This window comes from Falco rusticolus, chromosome 1, assembly GCF_015220075.1.
Source record: "Falco rusticolus isolate bFalRus1 chromosome 1, bFalRus1.pri, whole genome shotgun sequence".
Lineage (NCBI taxonomy): Eukaryota > Metazoa > Chordata > Aves > Falconiformes > Falconidae > Falco > Falco rusticolus.
This window is the reverse complement of record NC_051187.1, coordinates 4,436,074-4,460,682: the sequence shown is the minus strand read 5'-3', so window position 1 is coordinate 4,460,682 and position 24,609 is coordinate 4,436,074. Positions and strand designations below refer to the sequence as shown.

The following is a 24,609-nucleotide window of genomic DNA, read 5'->3' as shown; positions in this document are numbered from 1 at the left end:
TCAAGGAGCCTCTTTTAAGGAGCGCTGCCCTGCTCGTGGACAGAGTGACCTCGGGTCAGTCTGTCCTGAAGGAGCTCGGTCCCCGGACAGACACAGACAAGGAACAGCAGCTGGAGGCAGAACCCCAGCGTGCACGTTGCTGGGGGAAGGCGGCCTTTACCTTATTTCTCATTGCCCTCAGAAGATCCCGTACTGAGCCTCCTTTATAGGACCTGAATTTTCGGAGGTCTGCAAAAGAGATTACAAGATTTCTTTTTGTGTTTCGATGCAGTTTCAGTTGCTGGACTCAAAATAGGCACACAGTATGTGTGTCAATGCAGAATACTTCGATTGGAAGAAAAGACTTTGCTGACAAGTGAAGGCCACGTACCAACGCTGAGGCAGCGTTAGCCTTACTGTCCTGTCCCAGCAAACTGGGAACAGCATGTGACTCCTTTCCCCGCCGATAAAATCCTGTCCGTTACCTGTCTGAAGAGGAACAGTGATGTGCTCCCTCCAGTCCATCTTCACCACCTCTCTTCCGCCTCTTTCTAATTGCTTGACTATGGGACCATCTAAGGATTCCTTCTCTATCCGGTCACTAACATCCTGGAAGAGACAGACAGGTTAATTTCTAGTTTTAGTTCCATGCTTTTCCCAACAATTTAAGATTGCTGCTTCTGGCTCATCACAGATAACGGAGCTGATTCTGCTTCACTCCGTGACAAAGCGCCGTACACTGGCTTGTGCTTGGGACCAGGATCGAGAAGCCTGAGACAGCGAGTTCTTTCACCATCTTCCAAAGCCTTTTACCCCAGAGCAGAAGGTACAGCTGGGAAGAACGTCAGCCCCTCGGCCAGTTCCCACCCCACACCAGGACTAAGTGCAGATACTCACTACCGGGGGCTGCCTACCCTGTTCCTGCCAAAGCTGCCTGGCGACACAGATCATTTCAGTTGGAAAAGACCTTTGAGATTATAGAGTTCAGCCGTGAACCCAGCGCTGCCAAGGCCACCATGGAACCATGTCCCTAAGCACCACCTCTACGCGCTTTCTGAACGCCTCCAGGGGTGGTGACCCCACTGCCTCCCTGGGCGGCCTGCGCCACTGCTTGGCCACCCTTCCAGGGAAGGAATTTGGGCTCAGCTGTCCAGCCAGCTTTTGACCCAGCACAGAGGACACCCAGCCAAGCCCTGAGCAGCCAGCTTCTTCAGGGAATGCTGTGGGAGATGGTAGCAAAGGCTTTGCTAAGGTCCAGCCTTTCCCTCATCTGCTCAGTGGGTCAGCTGGTCCTAGAAGGAGACTGGGTTCATCAAGCAGGACCTGCCACTGGCTGGGCCTGATCCCCTGGCTGTCCTGCATGTGCCATGCGATGACGCTCAGGGTGACCGGCTCCATCGCCTCCCCCGGCACCGAGGTCAGGCTGGCAGGGCTCTAGTTCCCTGGATCCTCCTCCCTGCCCCTGTAGAGTCTGCTGGGGCTTCCCCAGTGAGCCAGGGCTGCTGATAAATCATGGAGAGTGGCTTGGTGAGCTCCTTCACCAGCTCCCTCAGCACCCTTTGGCAACATGTTCTCCTACTGTAGCTGCTCGATCCTTCCTCACTCCACTTTATAACATCACATTCTAGCCCTCCTATGAACTATCTTCTAGAAGACTTAAATATTTGTTACGAGGTAGCACCTAGGTGCTACAAACTTGGCTTTTTCATTCCTTGCAATAAGGTCACGGGTTCTATCACCTCAAACACCCACACAGCTAGGAGAGACTGAATTCAGGATTTGAAGAATGGCTACAGGAGTTCTTAGAACTGAAAGGACAGAAAAGGTCAACACACCTGAAAAAACTGGAGCTGTTTTTCTAAACTCCAAAAGAATGGGTGTTTTAGCACACAGCTGGCAGACGGACGTTTCTGAGGGTCCATGTTTATCATCTGCTCTATTAAATCACGAGCAACTATGTCTTCTGCAAAGAAAAGGGTGATAATTCTTAGGCTGTAGGGAGATGTAACGTTCTCTACTGCAGAAAATAGTGTTCTTCCTCCAGCAGTCCTGAACACTACCCCGCTAGCTCAAGTGCCCACCTCGAAGACACACTGGACCACCCACAGTCCGTCAGTGGTGCTGAACAGGTGTGATTATGAAGATCAAAGCTCAGCTCTGTCCTACATGAAATAACTGTACAGTCAAGCTCGCAGGGTTCCGAACCGCGTACCCCAGAGACGCTTTGGGGCACTAACTCTTTAGGAGCGTTACTTCAGGAGTACAGAGTGCGGCTTTCACCACTGCCAGGTTGGGCATCGCTGTGGGCCACAGTTCCATCACTGCCGTCGGCATTTTAACACCCGTGGAAAGTTCACTGAACTCCGTAGCGCTTTACATTTCCCGAGCTTTTCTTACCATGCCTCCCTGCATTTAAAGACTCCAGGCTGTATGCACCCAGCAGAATGTTGGCTTGCCGCTGCAGAGATTTGCCAAAGGGATGGCTGCCTTCAGATACCACATAATAAAAGACACAGCCAGCTGAAAAGATGTCCACGGTATATGTCTGCAAATAAACAACCTTTAATAGCAATAACACATTTTTTCCCCCTGAAGACTTTGATCATCACAGGGTAGTTTATTTTGCAATTAAGAGCAGAAGAAAACTTTTCAGCATATTCAGCTGCAAGCCAGCATGAATGCCCAGGTACCAAGTACTGTGTATCTTAAAAGTCTGACTGCAACTACGTGCCACCCAGGGGTTGCGCTGCCTTCGCCGGGGAGCCTGGTGGAAGGGTGCAGACTTACGGGGTTCTCTTTGCAGTCTTCACTCAGCATCTCCGGGGCGATCCACCCTTCGGTGCCTGGCACGCCCGACCGGCGGCTAAAGCTGTGCCTGCCCACTGCCAGCTTCTTGCACAGTCCAAAGTCTGAAATCATAGCTTTGACCTTCCCATGGGCATTGGGCATCGAGATGAGGATGTTATGGGGCTTCAGGTCCCTGTGGACTATTAGAAACGCCCATTTATCCACTCCAGCCCATCCCAACAATACTTGTACATTTTTAATACATTTGCATTGCCAATCTGTCAGAAGGCTGAACCACCGTTCATTAAACCAAAGTCCTAACCTCAAACTAGCGTCCTTCATAGAGGCTCATCACATCACTAGTCAACATGGTTTACATGCCTTCCATCCAAAAAGCAGCACCCTGAATAAATGGTAACGACTAGCCTGACTACTCCGGTGCAGCAGAGCGCTAGAGGGACAAGGCCGGTGTCAGAGGACAGGCACCACTGCTGCCAGCACGAGGTGGAGCTTCCACAACTCCCTCTGGGACCGATTAAACAAGCTCCCAGCACCAGGAGGGTTTCTCTTCTTTTTTTCAGTTAAGAAAACGCACCGCTGTCTATCCCATACCGAGACAATAGCCATTCTTACCAATACTGAGGGAGTGCAGGTAAGCAAGACCAGATGTCGTCTGTTGCAGGAGAGTGATGGGTTGTAAGCCATGGTGACTGAAGGGCTTCTGCTCAACGTACTGCGAATTACAAGAAAAACAGAAGATTCAGCCACAACATTGCTTATCATCACCCTCTGCATAAACAGTAAGTCTACCCCCTTCACCACCACCCCTCCGCGCCAAAAAAAAAAAAGATTAGACTGGGTAAATCGTGCCAGCTGGTAACACACATGAGCCTTTTGGGCTTTGGTTGAAGCTCATGGTCTCTAAAACATCACTCAAAGCTGGAATTCTACATGGCACTGTGCTCCAGAGGCAAGAGTAGAGGGTCTCCAACATTCAGATAGGTGGGACGGGGAGGATGAATAGAAGGGAGCCCTTCACAAGAAGAAAAAAAGGGATGACAGCTTCTGTCCGTAGATAGTAGAGGGTCAGGGATGTCCTTCTAAAGGTCTGAAAACAGCCCTGTTGCAGGGACATGTAACTGTCACAGAGGTGACGGGGGACTCTCCTGCAGCAGGCACTTCAACATAAGCTAAAGGAAATGGAGGGCTTCCAGGGAGACTTCCACAGGTTCTGTAGGTTTGCAAGTGCCCCATCACCTCCTGTAAAGTGGCAGCACACAGCTCGATGGCTATGTACTGAAACTGCCGGTCCTTCTCTGTGCAGAAGTAGCGGATCACATTAGGATGTTCATCTGACTCTCGCAGCAGCTGTACTTCACGGTCTGCAAAGCTGAAGCACTCGGGAAGAATTCTTTTCACTGCGACATCACGGTTGTCAAATGTGCCCCTACAGACGGGAAGGAAAATCACATCAGCCTTTTACACTCTGCAGACAAAGACTGTAGAGAGCGAGTGACAACAGAAGACATTTTACAGAGGTGTATTAAAGCATTTCTCATGCTGGAAACAGGTATGTTTGGTGATTAAACATTTCTAAGGGAAGTAAAGTAGCTTTTGCTAGTGGAGAAATGTGGAATTAGTGGAAAATGTTCCAGACACACACAAAACACTGTTGAAAAAGTTTCAATTCTGTTCATATTAGATACCTGGGTAGCTTTATAATAAAAGAAAGAAAGAAAGAAAGAAAGAAAGAAATACTGAATGCAAATAAGACATTCATTGGTCTGTTAAATGCTGAATGCACATATTGTCTTCTACCTGTAAACAATTGTCCCTTCAGCTCCATGTCCCAATACATCTTTTGGGTTAAATGAAATCTTGCCAACCATCACCCTGTTCACATCTTCATCTGAATGAAAAACAAGAAGGGCTGGTTTAGGGGGGGTCCAGTCAGCCCTTCACAGCTGCACATCCTGCTGGGCCACATGCAGAAGTCTTTTTGCTCATGTTTAAAACAACACCACATGGTCAAACCTTCTGATCATCTCCATTAGGTACTCACACGGTGTAGGCAAGTACCCTCTGGTGACCAAGTGATGCAACGTACAGAGTCAAACACATGCTGGACACAACGCCGGAGCTCGGGTCCGGAAAGATCACGTCTCCAGCCAGTGTAAGAGACCAGCAGTTCTTGACACACAAACTCTTTCTAGAAAGTTTTGTAGATGTTGAATTTAGGAAATGGTGCCTGCCCGTTACAGAAGTGGGTTTACTAGCAGTTCCCCTGCACAGCCTTTGGAAGGACAAGAGTGCACAGGAAGATCAGGCGGGAAGCGCTGCATAGCCCTTATTTCCTGATTCCAGTTAATCATAACACATATTTTTATTTAAATGATCCTCTCCCTAGAATGGCTACAGGTTATAAGATTATACCGCCACGGACCGCATAATGCCTCAGACGGCAGTTAGGAACTGGGTGTTTCCCTAAAGCAGATCAATCATCCTGCTCAAAGTCAGGGCTTGGCACAGCCGCTCCGTGTTCTGCAAATGGTCAGGCTAAATGAGAATGATGGCCCTTCTCAGCCTTCTGCTCTGGGATGTATCGTCAATAAGTATTTTAATTGTTGTGCTGTATCGTCACACAGACTCACAATAAAAGACACTGGATCAACTTTACCTCCCTCCTCTTGCTCAGTGGAGAGGCAGCTCCCAGCGTCAGATGTGGAGATGCTGGAATACGCAGAATGGTTTGATGCTCTGGGGGACATGTTTGGGGTGCTGGCAGCCGAGCTCTCTGTCCGCCCACAGGAGGCATCCAAGAAATCTGCTTCGGGAGGGAGATCACTGGGAGCACGGAAGGGCAGCTTCTGTTGCTGCAGGAGCTGTATCTTCTCTTCCAGCTGATGCTGCCTCTGTTGCTGCTGGTGTACGCTCTGTGAGAAAGGACCACAGTTCCGTAAGTGGGGCAAGGACCTCAGAGTCCTGTCACAAAAGGGAACCCTCTAGCTGGGGGTAGCCGCACCCAAAAGGTGGGAGGAAAACTCTCTTGTTACGACACTACTGGCCAAGTAGGCTGGGGAGCTTTCCCTCACACGCTTCCCATTTCATCCTGAACTTCCACCGCAAAGCTGAGACACCCCAGTGGATGGTTAAGATGGCCAAAGCTAACTGCTATTAGGTGTCGCTAAAGGCTTGATCCAAAAGCTGGAAACCTGACAGTGGTTCAGGCGAGGAAGAGAGGAGTGCAGCCAACAGTATTAAGATCGTGTCTGTGAAAAGAGTAACACATACAAAAACCAGAACGGGTGGGATGAGAAAAAATACCTCTGGAGTTGGCACATATGCCCAGAGAAATCACTGCTATGTCAGATTTGTAGCCTTTGCTACAAAAAGCAGCCGACTGCACACCTCTGAGGAGGGGAAAAACCCTGTAGTACACTACTTTCTACCTCCTGTATAATTTCTTGGGCTGCAAAATGTTACTGACTCTCCCCAAAGTGAAAAGTACATCAAGCTAAGTCAGCATTACCATTGGGTAAGTGATGATAAAAGCCACCCAGCCCACAAGCAGGAAGGTGCTGAGGATGATCGTGGCCATGTCTTTCAACATGGAGTCCACCGGAGCCTCGGGCCGGGTGATGGGCTGAGCAGGTTTCTCCTCAATATCCTTCGGAACAGCAGGTGGCACTTCTGCTGAAGAGCCTTCAACGATTTCAATAACCTAAGATGCAAAGAAAGCTGTGTTAGCTCAGTATCTTCAGGGGTAATGGAGCACTTATGCACTAGCCTTTCTGCTAAATAATTTTTAATAACCTCTAACCCTACCAAAGTCAAAGAAAGCTTTGCATGTGGGGGAAAAGAAAAAAAGCAGCTGAAGGCCCTAATTCTGAAATAAGGAACGACACATCATCATACCAGTGATTCTGCATGCAAACTACACAAAAATCTGACACAACAAACGTGAAGCAATTCCATGTAGCTTTCCTTCTGAGTCATTCCCAAACTTCTACTCCTTTCTATTATCATCCAGTAAGATGATTATTCACATCACAGACCTCTTCAATAGTGGCTTTGTCAGAGTCAGCTGGAATCACGTTTTCAGGCCTCTTAGGTAAGTTGCTTGGGAATTTCTCCAGGATCTTTGTAGGAGCAGATAGTGGTGTTTCATGGTGCCCTTTAAATAGAACACATTTGTTGAAATAAAACATTGTCCCTTTTTAGGAAAGACACCCTTGATTTCAGCATCTTTGCAGAAGAGTGTATATAAAGTTGATTTACAAAGGCTTGAGAACATCACAGAGCAAAAGCTCAAATAAAAACGATTTTTCCCTCTGTCCTCCTCAAGCAGTCACAGGTATAATGATCGGAATCCTGAAGAACACCACGTTCAAGCACTGGCTGCAGATTTGGTTCCTGACCATCAGGGGAACACACATTATGCCTCCTAGCTCGCTATGTGGCCTTGAGGTGAAGACCACGTTGTAGACATGAAATGGTTCTGAAGGGAATGGCTTGTGCTGCACAAGAAGGAAGCAAGAATCTATCCAGCACTCAGGTACTCGGCATGCTCTTCACACTCCTTTGGCTCGTGCTAGCCAACAAAGTGAGAAGAGGGAGATGCTACTGTGCTGCCAGCTTTGGCAGTTGGAGGGCACAGAGGAAGACTCCCGCTCAGGTGTACAGCAGGAAAGAAAAAAAAAAAAAAAAGAGGCAAAAACTTGAGGGCACAGGTTGTTCAGCTCGGAGGGTTGCAGAGGAATACCAACTGTTTCAAGGGAGCTGCCTGACATACTGGAAGAGCAGGATGGTATTAACAGGGAAGGGGATCCCCGGCAGAGAAAGGTGGCAGTTAAAAGAAGCTGAAAGTTACACACCGCCCCTGCCACAGAGATCCTATGGTATACATCACTTCATTAGAGACCTGCATCACTTAAACCTGAACAGCTACTCGGTTTTGAAGCAAAATTGCAAATGCCTTGAAAAGTCAATTCCAGAGTTTGGGGATTTGGGACACACAGGACAGGCTGACACTCAGCCTCTATGCCTTAGGCCTCCGTTCATAAAAAGGGCAAAATGTGATTGTCTGATCCATGATAAGAATGAAAGTAACATTATGCACAATAACAAAAGTCCAAAGGAACCAGAATACAGTATTTACAGTAAATAATGAGTTACCTATACCCCTCCCTGAAGGAGGGGGTAAATAAACAACTTTCCACATACTGAGCTAAGCGCTCTTCATTCTATGCACTGAATAGGGCAGGGGCCTTGAGAAAAACAGCACGCATATATGTAAAGACATTCATTCATACGGAAAAGAGGACAAATTAGAAACGATTACTAGAATTTAGTAATTACTGCCTGAGTTTAGGCAGTGATTGTGACTGATTTACAGCAGCTGAACAGCAGGCTCTGCGGTGTGGATGAGCACCACATCCCGCCCCAACGGCCGGCCCTCGGGTACCTATTAAAAGCCAGTCGTTCCAGTAGTTGAGTTTGTTCTTTTCCTTCAGTCCACTCGAAAACTTCACATCCGTACTGGGGGTGATAACACACTCGCCATTGTCTTCAATTGTGACGCCTTCTGTTTTCGGACCCTCTAGTAAGGGTATGGCACTGCCGCGGGGCTAGAGACAGAGAGTAACGTTACCGTTAAGGAAGCGCTGTGCCCCTATAATATTTAAATAGGCAACTAAATAAAAAAACCAGAAGTCAGAATTGGTGGGCAAGCAAAAATTTCTGGCAGCAAAGTCACTGTAAAGGAAACACTGCCATTACGCCCTCAGCAACTGCTCCAGCAGCCTTGGACATTAGACCTTCTCAGTTACGTGTTGCCTAGGAGATGAGATTACTCTCTCTTTTTTCTGAAAAGTTAAACAGGATCTTTATTTCCTACCCAGGCAGCCACAGCAAAACAAACCCGTGATGCAGTTTCCTATCTATGGGGAGTTACTTTGATGAACAAACCAGCAATCTTAACATTAACCACAATGCACCGACGATACCACGTAGCAACCTCAGGTCCACTTCTGCTAAGCTTGCCTGGCACAATTCCTGATGAGCTAGTTACTCTGCAGCATTTGAAATGATTCCTAACTACGGTCATGCACTCTAAGGCTTACTGTTATATTGTTTTATGAAATATTTAATTTGCTACGCATTTCTTGATAGCAATCTGCAATTTAAAACCAAATTTCTGTAGGTGCACAGTCTTCAGTGTTTTATTCTGTTTTAACCAGATCCCTTTGCTACTTACTACAGCATAATTGTCTTTTTTCATATATTTTAATGTATGTTTCCATTTCAACTTTTTTTTTTTTTAAGCCCAGGACAGTACTAATTCTGTAAAGGCACTTTTCAGCAGGTGTCATCCAGCTCTTGCAGCTCCCAACTTACCACAACAGTTACTCCTTCATGCACCATTGATGGCGATGCGTACAAACTTGTGGAGTATTTCCCTACATACAGAGTTGGTCTGGAAAAAAACAGTAAGTGTCAGAAAGCAGACAAATGGATGTTTTGCCATCTTAGCTAAAACCTTGGCAACACAATCCTGTAGAACTAATGTATAAGTTTCTCAAATCATCTATATTTATATCCTGAAAAGCCTGGATCTGTAAAATTGTTTTAAGTACTGCTGTATTATGAAGCCATTCTTCCTCATTATGAAAGCATTATTTAGTTGATTATTCACATCAGAATTACTCATTTGACAGAACTCATGGTCTATTTCTGCATTATTCAATAACTGGTATTTGCCAAAATGCCACGCACATATTTACAACGTGAAAGGCTTCACATTACAAAAACCAATTACATTCCACATTGTAAGACATTATTAAACACAGAGCATCTGATTAAAGTTATGAATATACATTTCCTAAGTTTACGGTAGGTGGGGGGTTTTTTTTTGTCTCTGACTTTAGACAGTAAGAGATCAAATACGATGCAAATAATGGCTGGAGAACTAGAGCTGCTTTCATGTATTCTTTTCACCACCTTGAAATTTGTAGAAAAATCCATAACTGAATGTATATAAATGAGGTTTTCACAACAAAGTTCTGTCGAATAGACAGTGAGAACAACAGGAATATTCATGCTCACGTCAGTTTGCTCTTGGTCTCTGTTTCCTTCGGAAAAGGGTATTTCCACTTGGTAATGTGTCCAACCTCCCCAGACATGAATGTCAAGTACCGCAGAGTTTCTATCCCCACATTAGTGTGCATAACTTTCCGTAATCCTTCACGTTGCCAGATGTAAAAGGCTACCACAGGAGAAGCGTAGTTCTGAATCCACAGTACGTCCCCAGACTCACTGTCCACCGTCACCACCAGCCCATCTCCATTAGACACAAAGTGGGACATCTCTGCAATACACAAATACACAGGAGAATATCTGGATTGCTGCAGATGGGCAATTTTAATAATACATGTTAACAGTTCAAGCCTTATGTTAATTGTGGAGTCCATTACACCTTACATTGCAAAAGAATTGCTGATCAGCAAATCAGTTGTCAGAATTAGGTTAATAGAGGTTCAGTTGCAATGCAATAGCTTTTTCTGAGCGTGCACCACAGTTTAGGTTCAACTCCTCTCCTGCTATTTTCCACTAAATTTTATCGAGTCGTATCTTCAAGCGTTGTCTTCGTAGATTCAGTTTACCTGAAGCTACCTAGAAGGCTGTAGATTTTACAGCATGTGAAGGATAAAAGCTGGCAGATGCCTATCAACTGCACAAAACTCAGACAGGACAGCTTGATCTATTAATTACAGAAAAAATCAGAATTTTTTTGCCCGTATGCAAACCTCACAGCTGATACATATATGGAGAAGGGGAAGAACAACAACAAAGGGGAAGAACAACAACAAAAGACAGCAGTTAAATTCTTACTGTATTTTATGTCTTCGTCAGGCAGAGTAGCTGCGTAATCAAAATAGGTGGCATTCCACCGCAGCTCCTTCTTCTTGGTGTCATACATTGTGATAGTGTACTCTGTTAAAAAATATACAGTCTGTGAAGCAAAAAAACCTATGAGAGAATAGAATCAATCATCTCAAATCTGAGACACTCTTCAAAACACCACACACACCACTCGCTGCTCTCCGCATTTCAGTTTCCCAACACTCCTGATAAATACATATTTCACAGCTGTTAAAGATAATACCCAATCCACTCACATAGTGATCTGCAGGAATCTCAGGACAAGGTTTTTACTGCACAGCTGCTTCTGACGTACTTTTGTTTTACTTACAAGTTTCCAAACCCTGTATTCTAAAATTCAGTATACCGTGTTCTGTAACTGAACTATCACATTAAAAGAACGCATGGATATAGACGTTAAAGAACAAGTCTGACACTTACTCCTTTCTACTAGTCAACAGCTATATGGTGTTGGTTTAATTTTACCAGTTATTTAGAATACGGCATTTGTGATTTCAGTGGATATGCTATATCTCCATTTTCTTTAAACACTCTTTATAAAAGCTGTATGTTACAGGGCAAACTTGGGTTCACAGCTGCTGCTGGAATGCCCTGTTACACGGCATATAAATGCCACTTACTCACCAAGAACAATAAGGGACGATGCCTACTGCCAAAGTTTTAAAAAAACAGTATCTTTCTGCTGTTATAGTTTGTCTCTGTACAGTCCAAAATTATAATGTGCAGAAGTTTTTCCTAAGAAGTCAACTTGAAAACCTGAACTGATCACAAGGTCATTTGTTAAGAGCCTAAACTTGAAAAACAAAGATGACAACAAATTTTCTTCTAAGCTGCAGAAAAAAAAGCATATGACCTGTTCTCCCAAGATACAGGAGGGATGCTGACGGGCAAAGACTTTCTGCAAATGAGGAAGTCAAGGTCTGCTGTTTCTCCCCAGTCATGAGGTCAATCACGTACCAAATATCCTGCTTTTTACCTGGAATCACAATTTCAGCCACGTTACCATTCAGCTGGAAAAACAGCACTTCCATCAAGCTTTTCAGTCTTCTTTTTTCTTTAGTAAGCTCATGAACTTAGCATGAATACAGCATTTTTAATAAAACAATTTCTCAGTCAGGCTTAATTTCATCTTTTAGCACTACCGGCCAACCCCAAATATTGACAAGAAAAACAAAATACAGTATTTATCGATGTGAAAAAATAATTTTCTAAAAATCTAACGAAGTTCTGAGTGTAGAAGATCCTGTCAGCCCGCAGCAAAGGAGACTGAACTGCTAATGCTGAAGGACAGTAGGTAGAAAAAAAATTATGAGGGTCCACACATTTCAAATTGATTTCAAGGACTATAATTCTAGTATCCTATTCAAGACTCCAGGAACTATGACCTTAAGTATTTCTTTGACACTAACATGTGTGTTGTGTTTAGAGACTTCAAATAAACGTTTTGATTCCTTTACTGGACAGACACAATAAGTAGATACTGGCCCTTCAAGAGATTAAAAAAAAACAATACTAAGTTCATCCTGATCCTTATCACAACAGTAAAATGTGTGAAGAAATAACTGTCCTTTCTTCTCCCTTTCTCCTCCCAAATCCATCTGCAATTAGAACGAGTCAGGACAGTGAGCCATAAATTCATTATTATTTGTAGTATAAATGAACTGCCTGTACCTCAGATAATGGAGGATGTCTAACTGTGATGCAACGGGATTTCTAATTTAATTATAATTGTGAGGCAGTGACATTTATAAGCATAAGAAGATTTTAAGCAGAAGTCACATTTTGTTGAGAGATAGCATCTCAAGAAACCAAAAAACCCCATACAGGCTATTCACTGCTTAGAAAAGCTATTTTCTCTTTCAGGAAAAGTAGGTGGGTTTTAATCTTCCAACAGTAATTGAATTCTATATTGATCATATTTTCTGACATCAGAAAGGTTCACGAAAACCCATAACTAAAACCCAAAGTAAAGCATATTTCCATGCAGTCTGTCTGGGAGTCTCTACATTTTATAGACACTCAACATTTATAATCTAAAAGAGAGAAAATTTGAGCTCACCCATGTACAGAATCCCATCTGAACTGCGGCAGGGAGATGCTTGCACCAGCTCTGGGATAGTAAATGGCAGTTTCTAGGGAAGAAAAAACCCAACAAAATAGGCTTATTCACACTGGTGTGACAGTCTTCGCATTTGTTCGCAGAAAAGGGAAGTCAGACAACTTCAGAAATCTCAAATGACAGGGTTTTATTGTTTATATTACCGTAGTGCCTGAGAACTCAAAATTTCAGGTCAAGGCCCTGCTCTGCAAACCCGGAACAGAGAGGAGTGTGTCTCGGTGAGCTTACCACAGGAAATATGTATATAGAATGGAAGAACTACTTGCAGCTCGGAGGTTTGGAGGCCAAGGCTCTGTGGCTTTAAGGTCTACCATCACCACGTACGAACTGCCTGGGCTTCAACATACCATGGTTTAATTGCCTCACCTATAACGAGTATAAAATGGTTCTGCACAGGACATTCAGTAATACTTACAAAGGCCAGATGTCTTCAGACAAATGAATTTGTTAAGATGGTGAAGCGCAAATCTCCAGCTGAAGAGTTCCTGAGATAGTGCCAAGCCCGCACTGCGCTTACAGAATGGGTGACAAACCTTGCTAAGTTTTAAGACTCCTATTGGGATGAGGTCACAAGAGTAACGCACAAGCTGCACCAACAATAAACATCAGGCCTTTGTGAGTTTAGTTGAATATGCTAAAATTGCTCCACTCTTGCTTAAAACTTCTATAATAATGATCCTAAACAGAAATTAAATTAATTCAGAAAGAGAGATTAGCAGAATAAAGGAATAGATTCAAATAGATTGCTGCTTCATGGATTCACCCAGGAAAAGAACCAAGAATCATTTTGCAAGTTATGATCTGGCTGTGCTGGGGGGTGGGGGCAGTCAAATATTTCAGTATTTACTGACAACACTAAAGTTCTTGAAGGAAATCATAACAGCTGCCAGAGAAAAGAAACCTGTGAGAAGCCAAACATTTTGTCTGAGTATCATCACAATGTTTAAAAATAGAAGTCAAGTATTAGCTAGTATCTGTGGGTGACATGGACTGGTGACTATTTTGATAAGGTTCAGTATTTTTGTCTGCTTAGTAAATCTTACAAAGACATCTAAAGGTGTCAGCACAAAGTATCTATTAATCCTGCCTTCTGGCAGATGGTTTTAGAAAATTATGTATTTGTGTGAAAGTGACGTATCAGTTTTGTATTATGCTGGGTACAACTTTCCCAACAAATCGTACAGAGATTATTCAGTATCTGTCATCATCGTTATTTTAGTAAGTTACAGAAAAATAGTACAAGTGAACAAAACATATCAGGTATTGGTATTTTCAAGTAGAAATTATCTCCTGATGATTGCAAGAAAAGTGGCAACTTTCTGCTCTCATAAAATACAGTATGTTTTCACTCTGCAAAGGTGCTAGCAACATAACATAGGCCACTGTGATCCCAAACACTTGTATCCTAACATCAGCGCAGGCAGTGGACACTAGTTTTTGGCTAGTCTGACCCAGCTTTTCCAAATAACTGGTACACTTCCATTAAACAGCACAAAAACCTGCCAAACTACAGTACCGCCAAGAAAGCGGGAAGCTCCCTTGGGGACTTGTCCTTCGTGTGAGTCTGGTTAGGGCACTTTTCTACAAATTATCAGAGGAGAGAATTTAACAAACATACTTACAGTCAAGCCTTCACTATTCTTGCCACCAAGTGTATACAAACTGCCATCATTTGGGTCTGGAAGAAATGCTGGCCTAGGATTTAAGCAGGAATTATAAACGATAAAAAGACGTACCATGCTTCTCAGAGAACAGGAAAGCAACTATGGCCAGCACTGGCTTTACAGAGAAGTTCAACTGACATTATATTTTTTACTTTGTATTACCCATTTTTTTAAGTTTAATTTATTAACTGTGAAAAAGAAAAAAAGAAAAAAAAGGAAGTTGTTTCAGAACTGATATAACCTAAGATTACTAATACATCTGAAAATCTAAAGATCCGAATATGGCAGACAATCACTTGGGTGAAAGCTCTTAAACAAGTCCTGAATGCTTTTAAAATGCCACAGAATGCAATTAAAAACAAACCAAACAAATAAACAAAAACAGAGAGCATAAGGAAGGCAAGGAACAGTAAACGAGTTGCCAGAATTATGTACATTTGAGAGGTAAAGGCAACCCTCCCACTCCAAACTAGAAGAAAAACCCAAACAACCAAACCCAAACCCCAACATCAAAAACAAACCACAAAAAAGAAAGGATATTACCACTGACTTCAGTGACATAAAGTTACAGCCCCAGGTTTTCTAGCTAAATGTGAGATTGCTGCGCTGGAGGAACTACTCTGCAGTAACAGCCCGAGGGTTTCATTTGAAGATTCTGGTGGTGGTGGTAGCTGGAGTTTCTTTGGCTTCACTATTTTTAGTCTTTCATTTGAAGAGCATAAGCGCAAAGACCAGAGATCACTCCCAAGCTGTTTCTGCCATTTTCAAAGGTGTTCAACTAAGATTGTGGCACAGTCAGCACGCTTCATCCCTAAACCTGAGCAAGGGCTTGAGAACTGTCTGCAGACATGATGTTTCTTCCTAGCACTACAAATAACAGAACTATTATTTTTTGTATCTGCTCTCTAAACCACCTTAAATTGACTTATGCAAGGTATGCAACTTTTCTAGTACATAGATAATTTAGGTCAAATTAAACCAAATTTCAAGATGTCAGAGAAAATCGAACAAGCAGTAAATGAGATAAAGGAAACAGACTTACTCTTCCACATGTATTGGCACCTGGAGTACAGGATCTGCATAAAGATAAAAAGAAAATGTCGTAACACTGGCAACTCAGTTCCTTGAACTCACTAGACACAGGATTAAGTCAAGCCTGCAACAATTTGCTTCTTTTTGAACGTCTGAGGCATGGAATTTGAAAGCGGCTATCTCAGCAGCTGCAGCCATCTCCTGTTTGGTCTAGAAACCAGGTTTATAAAATGGGAAAGTACAAAGCACTTGAGAAGTTTTAAACCTCCTGAAGTTCTTTGCCCAGTTTTATCCACAGTGCTCCCCAGCCACCCCCTGGGAGAGGACTCTGAGAAGACAGCAGTTCTTGTTTTCACAAGTTATTGTATCTTGAGTTTTTTCTTTATTTCTCACTTGGTCAGAGCACATAGAGTCTGTTAGAACCACCTGTACACCTCTTAATAAAAACTCTTGCTTCCCGTAGGTGTGTGAGATCGCTGGGCACTGGCTGCCCAGGAGGCAGCAGACCGTAACTTGCAGCAACTGCTTCCACCCTGCAGGCTTCAACAACCAATTTTAATTAAAAAACACGCTACAGCTAATGGAGGTTTGCAGGCACTGTGAGAACAGGGATACAAAAGTAGGTATCTTGATATTTTTTAATCTGTGTTTTCTGAACCTCTGCTACCTTATGTCTCAGGTGCCCCTGTACCAGGCAGGTAAGTGTATGCTTTCCAGCCAATTCAACATTTAAGATGCAACGTTCAAACTGAAAAAAGCTCAGGGCTACACCTACGGAAATGAACAGGACGACTGCCAATGACTTAAGAGCAAGACTCTGACGTAAGTCAGAAAAAAATAGCTTAGTTCCACTTCCTACTCCAAGATAAAACCTCCATGATCGGCACGTCACTGAAAATAAAACCAGAAGCCTGTCAAGGGCTATACAAAATTACCTAAACCTTGATCTTTTCACTTGAATAATCTCCCCGCTAAAATTTATCCAAGAATCCACATTACATAAAAACCAAAAGGTTTGGAAACAATCTCACAGTAATTTGTATTTTCAGTGGTTCAGAATCACAGTTTAGCTGTCATCAACAAAAGAAGTTACGAAATAAAACCTGACAGTGCTAAATCTAAATCCTTACATATTAAAAGGTAAATTCAATGATTTGATTTTAATCTAAGGTGATGCGACCTTGAAATTACTATCTGAGGCCTCAAAAAATCCTGAATCATGGGAATTGCAATCCAGATGCCAAAACCACAAAAGTTCCCAGATTTGTGAGACATACACTACAACTTCCAAGACAAACGTGTGCTTATTTGTGTGTATATTGGCAGAAAGTAATGCAGAAGTCAAGAGGATGCAAGGTATCTTCACTTCCGCAGGGGAAATCAAACCATCACAGTAGAATGAGCCCAAGTAAGAAGATGAAAGATGACCAAGCAAACAAACACTGTTTTTTCACCTGTCCTGTCTCCATGCAAACATCATGACACAGCAGGAAGGAAGGAAGAATGAAAACAATGATGTTTTGAGAGGCTTTGGTTGGGAAACTGGCACAGATTCGGGACAGCTTTAGTGTACTGGGATATTTGCAGAGCTAAGCAAGACAAGAACATGAAATTCAGGGTTCATTACATGGGTCTTACAAAGTCTCTACCACCCTGCATATGTTGCACCACACAAACTACTGGCTTTGATGATAACGATGATAACAGCCCAGGAGGATGTCCCTTTGTTTTATACCACAGATTTAAAAAACATAAGAAACCCCTACCCAAACAGACCTTTAGCCACAATGCAGTTGAAAACGGCAGTCACCAAAAGATGCACATACATTATCAGAGGCAGAAAGAAAGCATAATACGAGGAATAACAGCAAGGCCATTTTTTATTTTCATTGATTCCTTTTTACAATAGTAAACGCTCTCAGAGCAGCTTTGTTCAAAACTTAACTACTTTTCTTCTTTTTTTCCCCTCAAATCTAAAAACCGTTCCAGATACATCCTCAAAGCTGTCACAGTAAACTACTCAAAAGCGTATTAAGCTTCTGGGAACAACCCAATTAACTGGAGAGGGAGCAGTGCTCTACTGAAGCCCTGAATCTTACTACGCCTAGCAAACTCGCTGCTTAGCTGACTTTTCAAGTTGCACACTTTACCCGTTTCCCTCATCACACAGTTACTCACCACTGCACTGGCATCTCCTGCGTGGCACGGACACATCAGTCTCCTTCCACATCACAACAAATCTCCTCTAATGCAGGGACCCTGCAGAGCTGTGCACAGCTCTGGAAAGCAACCCACTGGACAGCACAGACAGAACCTTGTCCTGTTACCTTGTACTTGGAGCCTCATACACAAGGCAACAAGAATGCCGAGATAATTTAGCTGCTACTCTTTAACAGTCCTAAACACTGACGTGTAGTCATAGAAGACTGACTGCAAAAGTGCCTATATTGAGCAGTTTTTCTCTTAATGATGAGCTATCACCATTACCACTGTTCACTGATGTAAGATGGGAATGCTATGCAAGTGTAGAGCTCCACATTATATCATCAACTGCATTTAATTTATCAAAAACCCAAGTACACACCAAAAGGCCCTAAGAATAATTAACATTCAAACAAAGGAGCTAAGTGATTCATCATTATGTAGCTGTCTCTACAGACCGTGCTACTTAGTCAGATCTTCATTCATTAACTACATCAAGCAACTCATTTTATCCCTTGTGAAGAAACTGACTTCAGGATATGCTGGGAGGGACCCTCCTCATTCCAAACCCAAGAGTTGATTATATGCCAATTATTTCTCAGTGTCTGCTTCAAGTATTCCATGAGCTTTACAATATCTAACACAACACATGGTGACTTACAACATCAGCTCTCCATTACAAAAGAAAAGCAAGGGTAAAAAAAAAAAAAAAAAAAAAAAAAAAAGGCATTAGGTGACCATTATACAAAGCAGTTGAAATCTGGAGCTGAACTCCTAAAAGCTGACGTCAAGTTTATACACTCAATGTATTCACAAGTCTAGGTGAAGTGAGCTAAAAGAAAAAAAGACATTAAAGATCACAAGCTAGAGTTTTTCTGATAATAAGTGCTTCATGGGAAGGCAAACTCTCACAGTCTTGAGAAGGAAACAGCATCATAAATCAGCAGAAAATGGCACCTGCCTCAGTTAAAGTAAAATTTAATGCAAATGCTACAAGCATTGCTAAAGGCAAAAGCCAAATGAACTTTTAAGTGTCTCCTGATGAGCTGATTACACAGAGAGTCTCACTTGGTAAAAAGTAAACTGTTGCCTATGGTGATGATGACTATTGCTAGACAACAGCAATCTTCACCAACAGTGCTTGAGCAACTTCGTCCTATCTACAAACATCTCCTCCTCAAATGATATTTGGTGATAACAATGCTGCACAACTTGTTTTTGGTCATAACTGACTGCATATACATTGTTTAAGTATAGTAAAGCAGTTTTTCTTTAAAATCACTTTCTAGTCAGCCTAGGCAAAGCATAAGAAAATAGTTTATTGTCCAAATTATCTTCAGAAACTTTTAAATTTCATTTTAATAAAAGGACTCCTTATTCTCTGAATTAAATGGAGGTATAAAGTTGTCATATGAAATTACAGTATAAAACTAGTGCTATCTGAAATCAAGTTCCAAATTTTCTAACTGCACCGTTACTGACATAACACAACAGGCACTTACAGTAGAACAGGTCAGAATGCAATTTCCTCAAACATATTAATATTTCAGGGGTTTTTTTCAAAGAATGCTCAGGAAAACCTGAATAATTACAGGAAATCTCAAAAGGTGTATTATGTTTTCTAGCAACTGATCCTGGTTTGTCCATGACATTTGCAGGAGAGCCTGGTAAGAAATGCTTTCCTATAGCTTCCCTCTGCCCCCAAAATACAGTGAGTAATAATACAGTACTGCATTTTCTGACTAATAAACTTGGTTTTGCATGATTTTCTAAGACTGAGCAATCTACTTTTACAAAAGCATGATTGTATTGACCAACCAGTACCATAACAGTGAAAGACAACACACACACACATATATGTGTGTGCAATATTTACTTGCATTAGGTTTTTACCTCCAAGCTTATATTTCTGAAAGCTGTTGGAAAAATGTCACATAACTATTACATCAACAAATGTATCTATCCTACACTTTAATAAATGATGCCAGAAATTCCATGAAAATCTCTTCAATTTGTGCTGTGCGTTTTCTGAAGCACTCTTGCATATCAGAAGAGATGCACGAAAGCTTTATGACAAGTTCCAAGCTGTTCAGCATGTGCTGCACAGAAGCATCATGCTCATGACAAAGTCCTTACCTTTTCTTTAATACCATTTATCTTAAACATGTAGAACAGTGCTTCATCAGAAGTGGAAAAGTTCCTGCTTTTACTTGTTTTCTCAGTAACTGCAATTGTATTTGCTAACAATGATAAAAAAAAAAGAGGTAGATGGAACAGATTAGGATGTTATTACAAAGCTGCAGGGAATTTTTTTTAGTACTTACTGGTACATGAACCAGAACTGATAATTCTGCAACACTTCCTGCAACACCTAAGTGTTCTGTATGAACTGTTAGAAAGCATTTAGTATCAACATCTGATTCATTTCTATGCACTAGACTATTCAGAGTCAACATAAACGGATAGAGGAGTTTATTTTCTGAAGTGGAAGGAATTCTCCTTTCACTACTAGCACCATCCACCTGGAAAGACAGGCTGTGGAAAGCCATTTCTCTACATCTTTACCACTGGGGTAACCTAAATTTTCTCATTTTCTTAACACTTTCATCCTCTTGAACTAAGATTGTAGCTCTGCAAAGATTCTTTGAAGACAGACAATGAACTCTTCACACTTACTTTCATGTGGTTTGGCACATATTCCAACTTTATGTCAACGTTTGTTTTGAAATAAGAACTCACTCTGAGATAAAAAGAGAATCTTGAGTTTAATTTATTGTTGTCAGGTCTTACAATAGTTTTCATATGCTTGAATACAGACTAGGAGAAGATGAGTCATCTTATAACTGAAGTCATCTACTGCTCCACAACAGGTCAAATGGTAAAAGTTCTTGCAAAAGTCAGAACTGAGGCCTTATCTTCTCTTCAGCCGCTCAGCACTCCAGTATTAACATGCTGAGACTGTAATCATGTCATCCTGCTTTCAAAATTTCCCTGAACTGCAGTTCCCTGTGATTAGGTAAGTCATTCTAACAGGCCCAATCTGTTCCAATACCAACAACAGCGATAGTAACCACTGAACAAAGCAGGAAGTATTCTGTACTGGAACAAAAAACTTTACAGAGAAAATGTGATAAACCTGTGATATAAATACATCTACCTCTCCCTTAAGCTTCCATTTCCAGCAGCAGAGGAAAAGCCAGCTTCTTGTAATGTCCTACATAAAGCTTTTGGCATGATAACTGCACAAAAGCTTTCCTCTTTCTAGAATAAGAAAGCAAAGATGCCAAAAGAACTATGCAGTATGGCGGGGGTGAGTTAGGAAGCAGGACATCACCCTGTAAATCTCTCCTTTGTGCTGAAGGGAAGATCAAGATTTCTACAAACATTTCCATGGGTTTCCGATTTGTTTTTCCTGTAGCCTCCACTAAGGCAGAGTATGTTAATAATTCCTACGTTAAAATCCTACAATTTCATACATATTAACACATATATACACACATACATAATATATAATACAAAAGCTTTAGCTTTCTGATCTGGTAATACACACCTGTGCGTAAACAAGCACACACTGTTAGTAAAATTACTGCCACTGCCACTCTTCATTAAATTCATTCAGCAACGCATATTAATGCCCACAAGCACAGGGAGTTCAAGGGCATCAGTAGCACAGAAATGCCATTACAAAGATAGCTGATACCTCGCCTTGTCATTGTGGGACTGCAAAAAGGTTATCCTGTAAGAACTCAAAAGCTTTCATTTTTACAAGTTAATAAAAAGATCTGTAAAATAACTGTGTTAGGAAAAAAAGAATTTAAAGGACATTGATACTAGATTATAAAGGTTTCTTCTAGAATTCTTAAGAGTTTATTCACAATGACAGCAGTTACTAGAAACCTGTGAACATAATGACTGTCCAGTAATTTAGCAAATTACTGAGTTCAGTTACACTTGCTGAAATTAACATTTTGACCTGGCAGCAGGCTGATGTCCCAATACAGTTTTGGTTGCATCATGGCCAGAAAATATTTGTGCCTCTATCCATTGCTTGTGAGTGGGCAGAAGTATACCACACGTTTCAGATTACTCTGAAATAATTCTAATCCATATTTTACATACATATATGGAAAAAAAAATACATGCAATTTTTGAAGCCAACCATAATGCTAAATATAACACATTTGACTTTTCTCCGTATTTCACAAACACATGGTAAGATAAAATTTGCCCTTTGACCAAAACCCAAGTCTTTTTAATGTGCAAGATAGACTTCGTCTTTTCACTGCTGTAACGTGCCCTCAGGTAGAACCAACGGCTGAAAAGGAGAAGTGGGAGATTCTGAAACAACAAATGAGTAAGTTGCTGCCCCACTGGAACCAGATGGAAAAAACGGTTTACTGACTTGAGGCCCTACCATAAGATTTCAGCTAATGGGCCAGTTCAAGATCATGTCATCCTCACATGCTGCTGCAAGTTCACCAAATGAGGTTAGAGACACTCACAAACTATCCTCTGGAATTTGTTGGAAAGAGTACCGTTCTACAATCATTTTGTCTTGATTATCCTTATTGATTTACAGCTATGCATAAAGATATTGCTTCTTACCTGGGAATAACCACTGTTATTGGAGCAGGACCTACAGATCTCAGATTTGCCCTCTACAATCTACAGAATGCATACCATTGATAGATACAGTCTGTGTATCTTTGTCTTACCATGACCAGACCACTGATACCCATAGGTTATGAGTAAGGTATCAGAAATCAAAACCTTTTAAATTCATTGTGGACCATTGTTTTTTTGATTGCTACAGGGAACTGAAGATCATAACAAAACTTCTGCTGGCTCTAAATCTAGATCCAAATCTGTATATATTACATGTTCTTCTGGCAAATTACTCTGAATTAGTTCTTAGGGGAAAAGCTTTTAAGGAGCTGGTGAACGAAGAGAAGGAGATTGCTTTGAATGGTACAGAAGGACACACAGGACTGACTGTGAGAAGAACAGAGAAATACTCTGTCCAAGAGTACAGTTTGAAACACTACATTCTTAACATCTCAAAGTTCAACATTCTGTTCATTAACTTAAGTTCTCCGGTTAACAAAGATGTACAGGATGATTTTTACAAAGATGTGAGAGAACAGGGCAGTCTTAAAATCATGTTCTTAAAGCTCACACTGAAATCAGAATTGTAAATGCGAAGTCTGACATTAAGGAGAAAAGCACTCTCCAGTTTCTGGCTTGCCAATGTCACCATCTGGCTACTTTCTTGTCCGCATGTAAAAGCAAACCTAAATTGCTGCACTCTGGTACCTTTCGAAGAGATCTATAGGGAATGACAGAAGAAGTTTCATTTCCAGCAGTCTTGGGGAAGTTACTTCAACCTAAGTAATCTTACTGAGGACGCTCACCACATACCTTACTAGTGGCAAGTGCAGAAAAGATGGGAGACGATCACCCTGTCACTTAGAACTGACAGCTCCTTCTACTGCTCAGAGACGGCACCAAGAGCCTTATTTAGTTTCTGATCTCAAATGTGTGCCACAACCTTTCAATACCCATTCAAACAAATGCCTTTCAATACCATAGTTTTTGTGGGGTCACAGCAGAAGCAAAGGTGTCTCTCAGAAACTTGGAGAGAGGAAGAGTGTGGGTTTTTTCTATAAACTTTCCAACCATATTCCAGGTTTCCAAGGCCCAGGGAACAAGCAGCATCAGTCACCTGGCCACTGAAAAAACCTGAGAGCTGTTGGATAGTAGGACCCTTTGAAGCTAACAGGAAATGAGGGTATAAAGCACCCTCAACAAATAAGGCTACCTGTAACTGCAGGGAACGCAGCTTTATTTCTGAACTGCTGGAGAGCCCTATTACTAACAGACCCATTTTTTTTTGCCTGCTCTATGGGGAGCACAAGTATTCAGACTGCCTTTCTTGCCAGCACTAGATGAAGGCAGGAAACCCAAACATACTATCGTGGTGATAACCACTGGCTCATTTACTTTGCATACCTAAGATAAGCTTCAGTACTCAATTAAAACAAACCACACATGGCAAGATTTTCATGTTTGTTTAAGTACCACCTGATAACGAATGCTACCTTGGTTTTTTCCCCCAATAAAAATAAAACATATATGAATTTTCCTTTGTTAAATACCTTGCTGCTTAAGTGCAGCAATAAAACATTCCCCTCCTGATGAATGCTGCTGCTGCAACACTTCAGGTGACCTCCACAGCTTCCCAAAGCACGTGAACTACATACATGGCTCACTGGTAATCAGGGTAAAATGGCACCTGCAAAGAACACTGCTTGCAATGCATGCAGCTTCCCACTGGGTAATTCTCTGCAGCAATACAGCTTACTGTTGACAGAGAGAATGCACCGAACAATGGTGTTTAGACACTAATATTAATACTGAATTCTGCACCACTAAATCTCTCCAGGGATTTAGCGCAGCAAGATGGTATGGACTTTCACAGGCTGTTACTTCCCAACACTGTCGCATCTTTGTTGGGCTTCCCACCCACAGGGTGACCACCAACAAATACAGTTTTGCAAAAATAAATAAAAACCTTCCAATTACAAATTAATCACCAATTTATATGTACAGGCCCTTGCTCCATGTACACTTAACTAAGTTAACTCATGAGACATCTTGTAACAATGATAACTACCACTATTTTTTTCCCATAGGCCCTTGAGTGTTGTTCTATTATACAGAAATAAACCAATGGGCAGTAAGTGCTTTGCCAAAAGCAAGTGAACATACCTCATGTACATAAGGTGCAGAATAATGCACAGTTAGCAACAGAGAGGGGAAAAAAGAAGTCCTATAAAACTAGATTATCCAGTCTGGCAGTTCTACTGTACCAACAATAGTTTCACA

General features: G+C 41.9%; 1 protein-coding gene and 1 long non-coding RNA gene across 6 annotated transcripts in view; one reads left to right on the top strand and one right to left on the bottom strand.

The window, feature by feature from the left end:
* Positions 1 to 24,609, bottom strand: part of ERN1 (endoplasmic reticulum to nucleus signaling 1) — a 42,443-nt gene that overhangs the window by 6,576 nt on the left and 11,258 nt on the right. For 2 of the 4 annotated variants that reach the window (XR_005107027.1, XM_037405787.1), the window contains exons 3-21: positions 15,533 to 15,566; positions 14,449 to 14,521; positions 12,767 to 12,839; positions 11,561 to 11,683; positions 10,657 to 10,758; positions 9,871 to 10,132; positions 9,163 to 9,241; positions 8,231 to 8,393; positions 6,822 to 6,940; positions 6,296 to 6,487; positions 5,444 to 5,699; positions 4,585 to 4,675; positions 4,024 to 4,213; positions 3,400 to 3,499; positions 2,767 to 2,966; positions 2,377 to 2,524; positions 1,815 to 1,942; positions 465 to 588; positions 161 to 228 (exon numbers count right to left, since the gene is read on the bottom strand). Coding sequence is in view for 3 of the 4 variants with exons in the window: in XM_037405787.1 (XP_037261684.1) it covers positions 161 to 228; positions 465 to 588; positions 1,815 to 1,942; positions 2,377 to 2,524; positions 2,767 to 2,966; positions 3,400 to 3,499; positions 4,024 to 4,213; positions 4,585 to 4,675; positions 5,444 to 5,699; positions 6,296 to 6,487; positions 6,822 to 6,940; positions 8,231 to 8,393; positions 9,163 to 9,241; positions 9,871 to 10,132; positions 10,657 to 10,758; positions 11,561 to 11,683; positions 12,767 to 12,839; positions 14,449 to 14,521; positions 15,533 to 15,566 (2,525 nt within the window). In the remaining variant the exon portion in view is untranslated. Of the gene's footprint in view, positions 1 to 160; positions 229 to 464; positions 589 to 1,814; positions 1,943 to 2,376; positions 2,525 to 2,766; positions 2,967 to 3,399; positions 3,500 to 4,023; positions 4,214 to 4,584; positions 4,676 to 5,443; positions 5,700 to 6,295; positions 6,488 to 6,821; positions 6,941 to 8,230; positions 8,394 to 9,162; positions 9,242 to 9,870; positions 10,133 to 10,656; positions 10,778 to 11,560; positions 11,684 to 12,766; positions 12,840 to 14,448; positions 14,522 to 15,532; positions 15,567 to 24,609 lie in introns of those variants that run through there. The other 2 variants (XM_037405797.1, XM_037405805.1) reach the window with 2 other exon arrangements.
* Positions 3,457 to 7,992, top strand: LOC119156349. Of its 2 annotated transcripts, none has more exons than XR_005107084.1 (3): positions 3,457 to 3,566; positions 4,091 to 4,336; positions 7,112 to 7,992. It is a non-coding gene; the product is annotated as an uncharacterized LOC119156349 (long non-coding RNA). The 2 variants fall into 2 exon arrangements; XR_005107083.1 differs by lacking the exon at positions 7,112 to 7,992 and adding an exon at positions 4,821 to 5,317.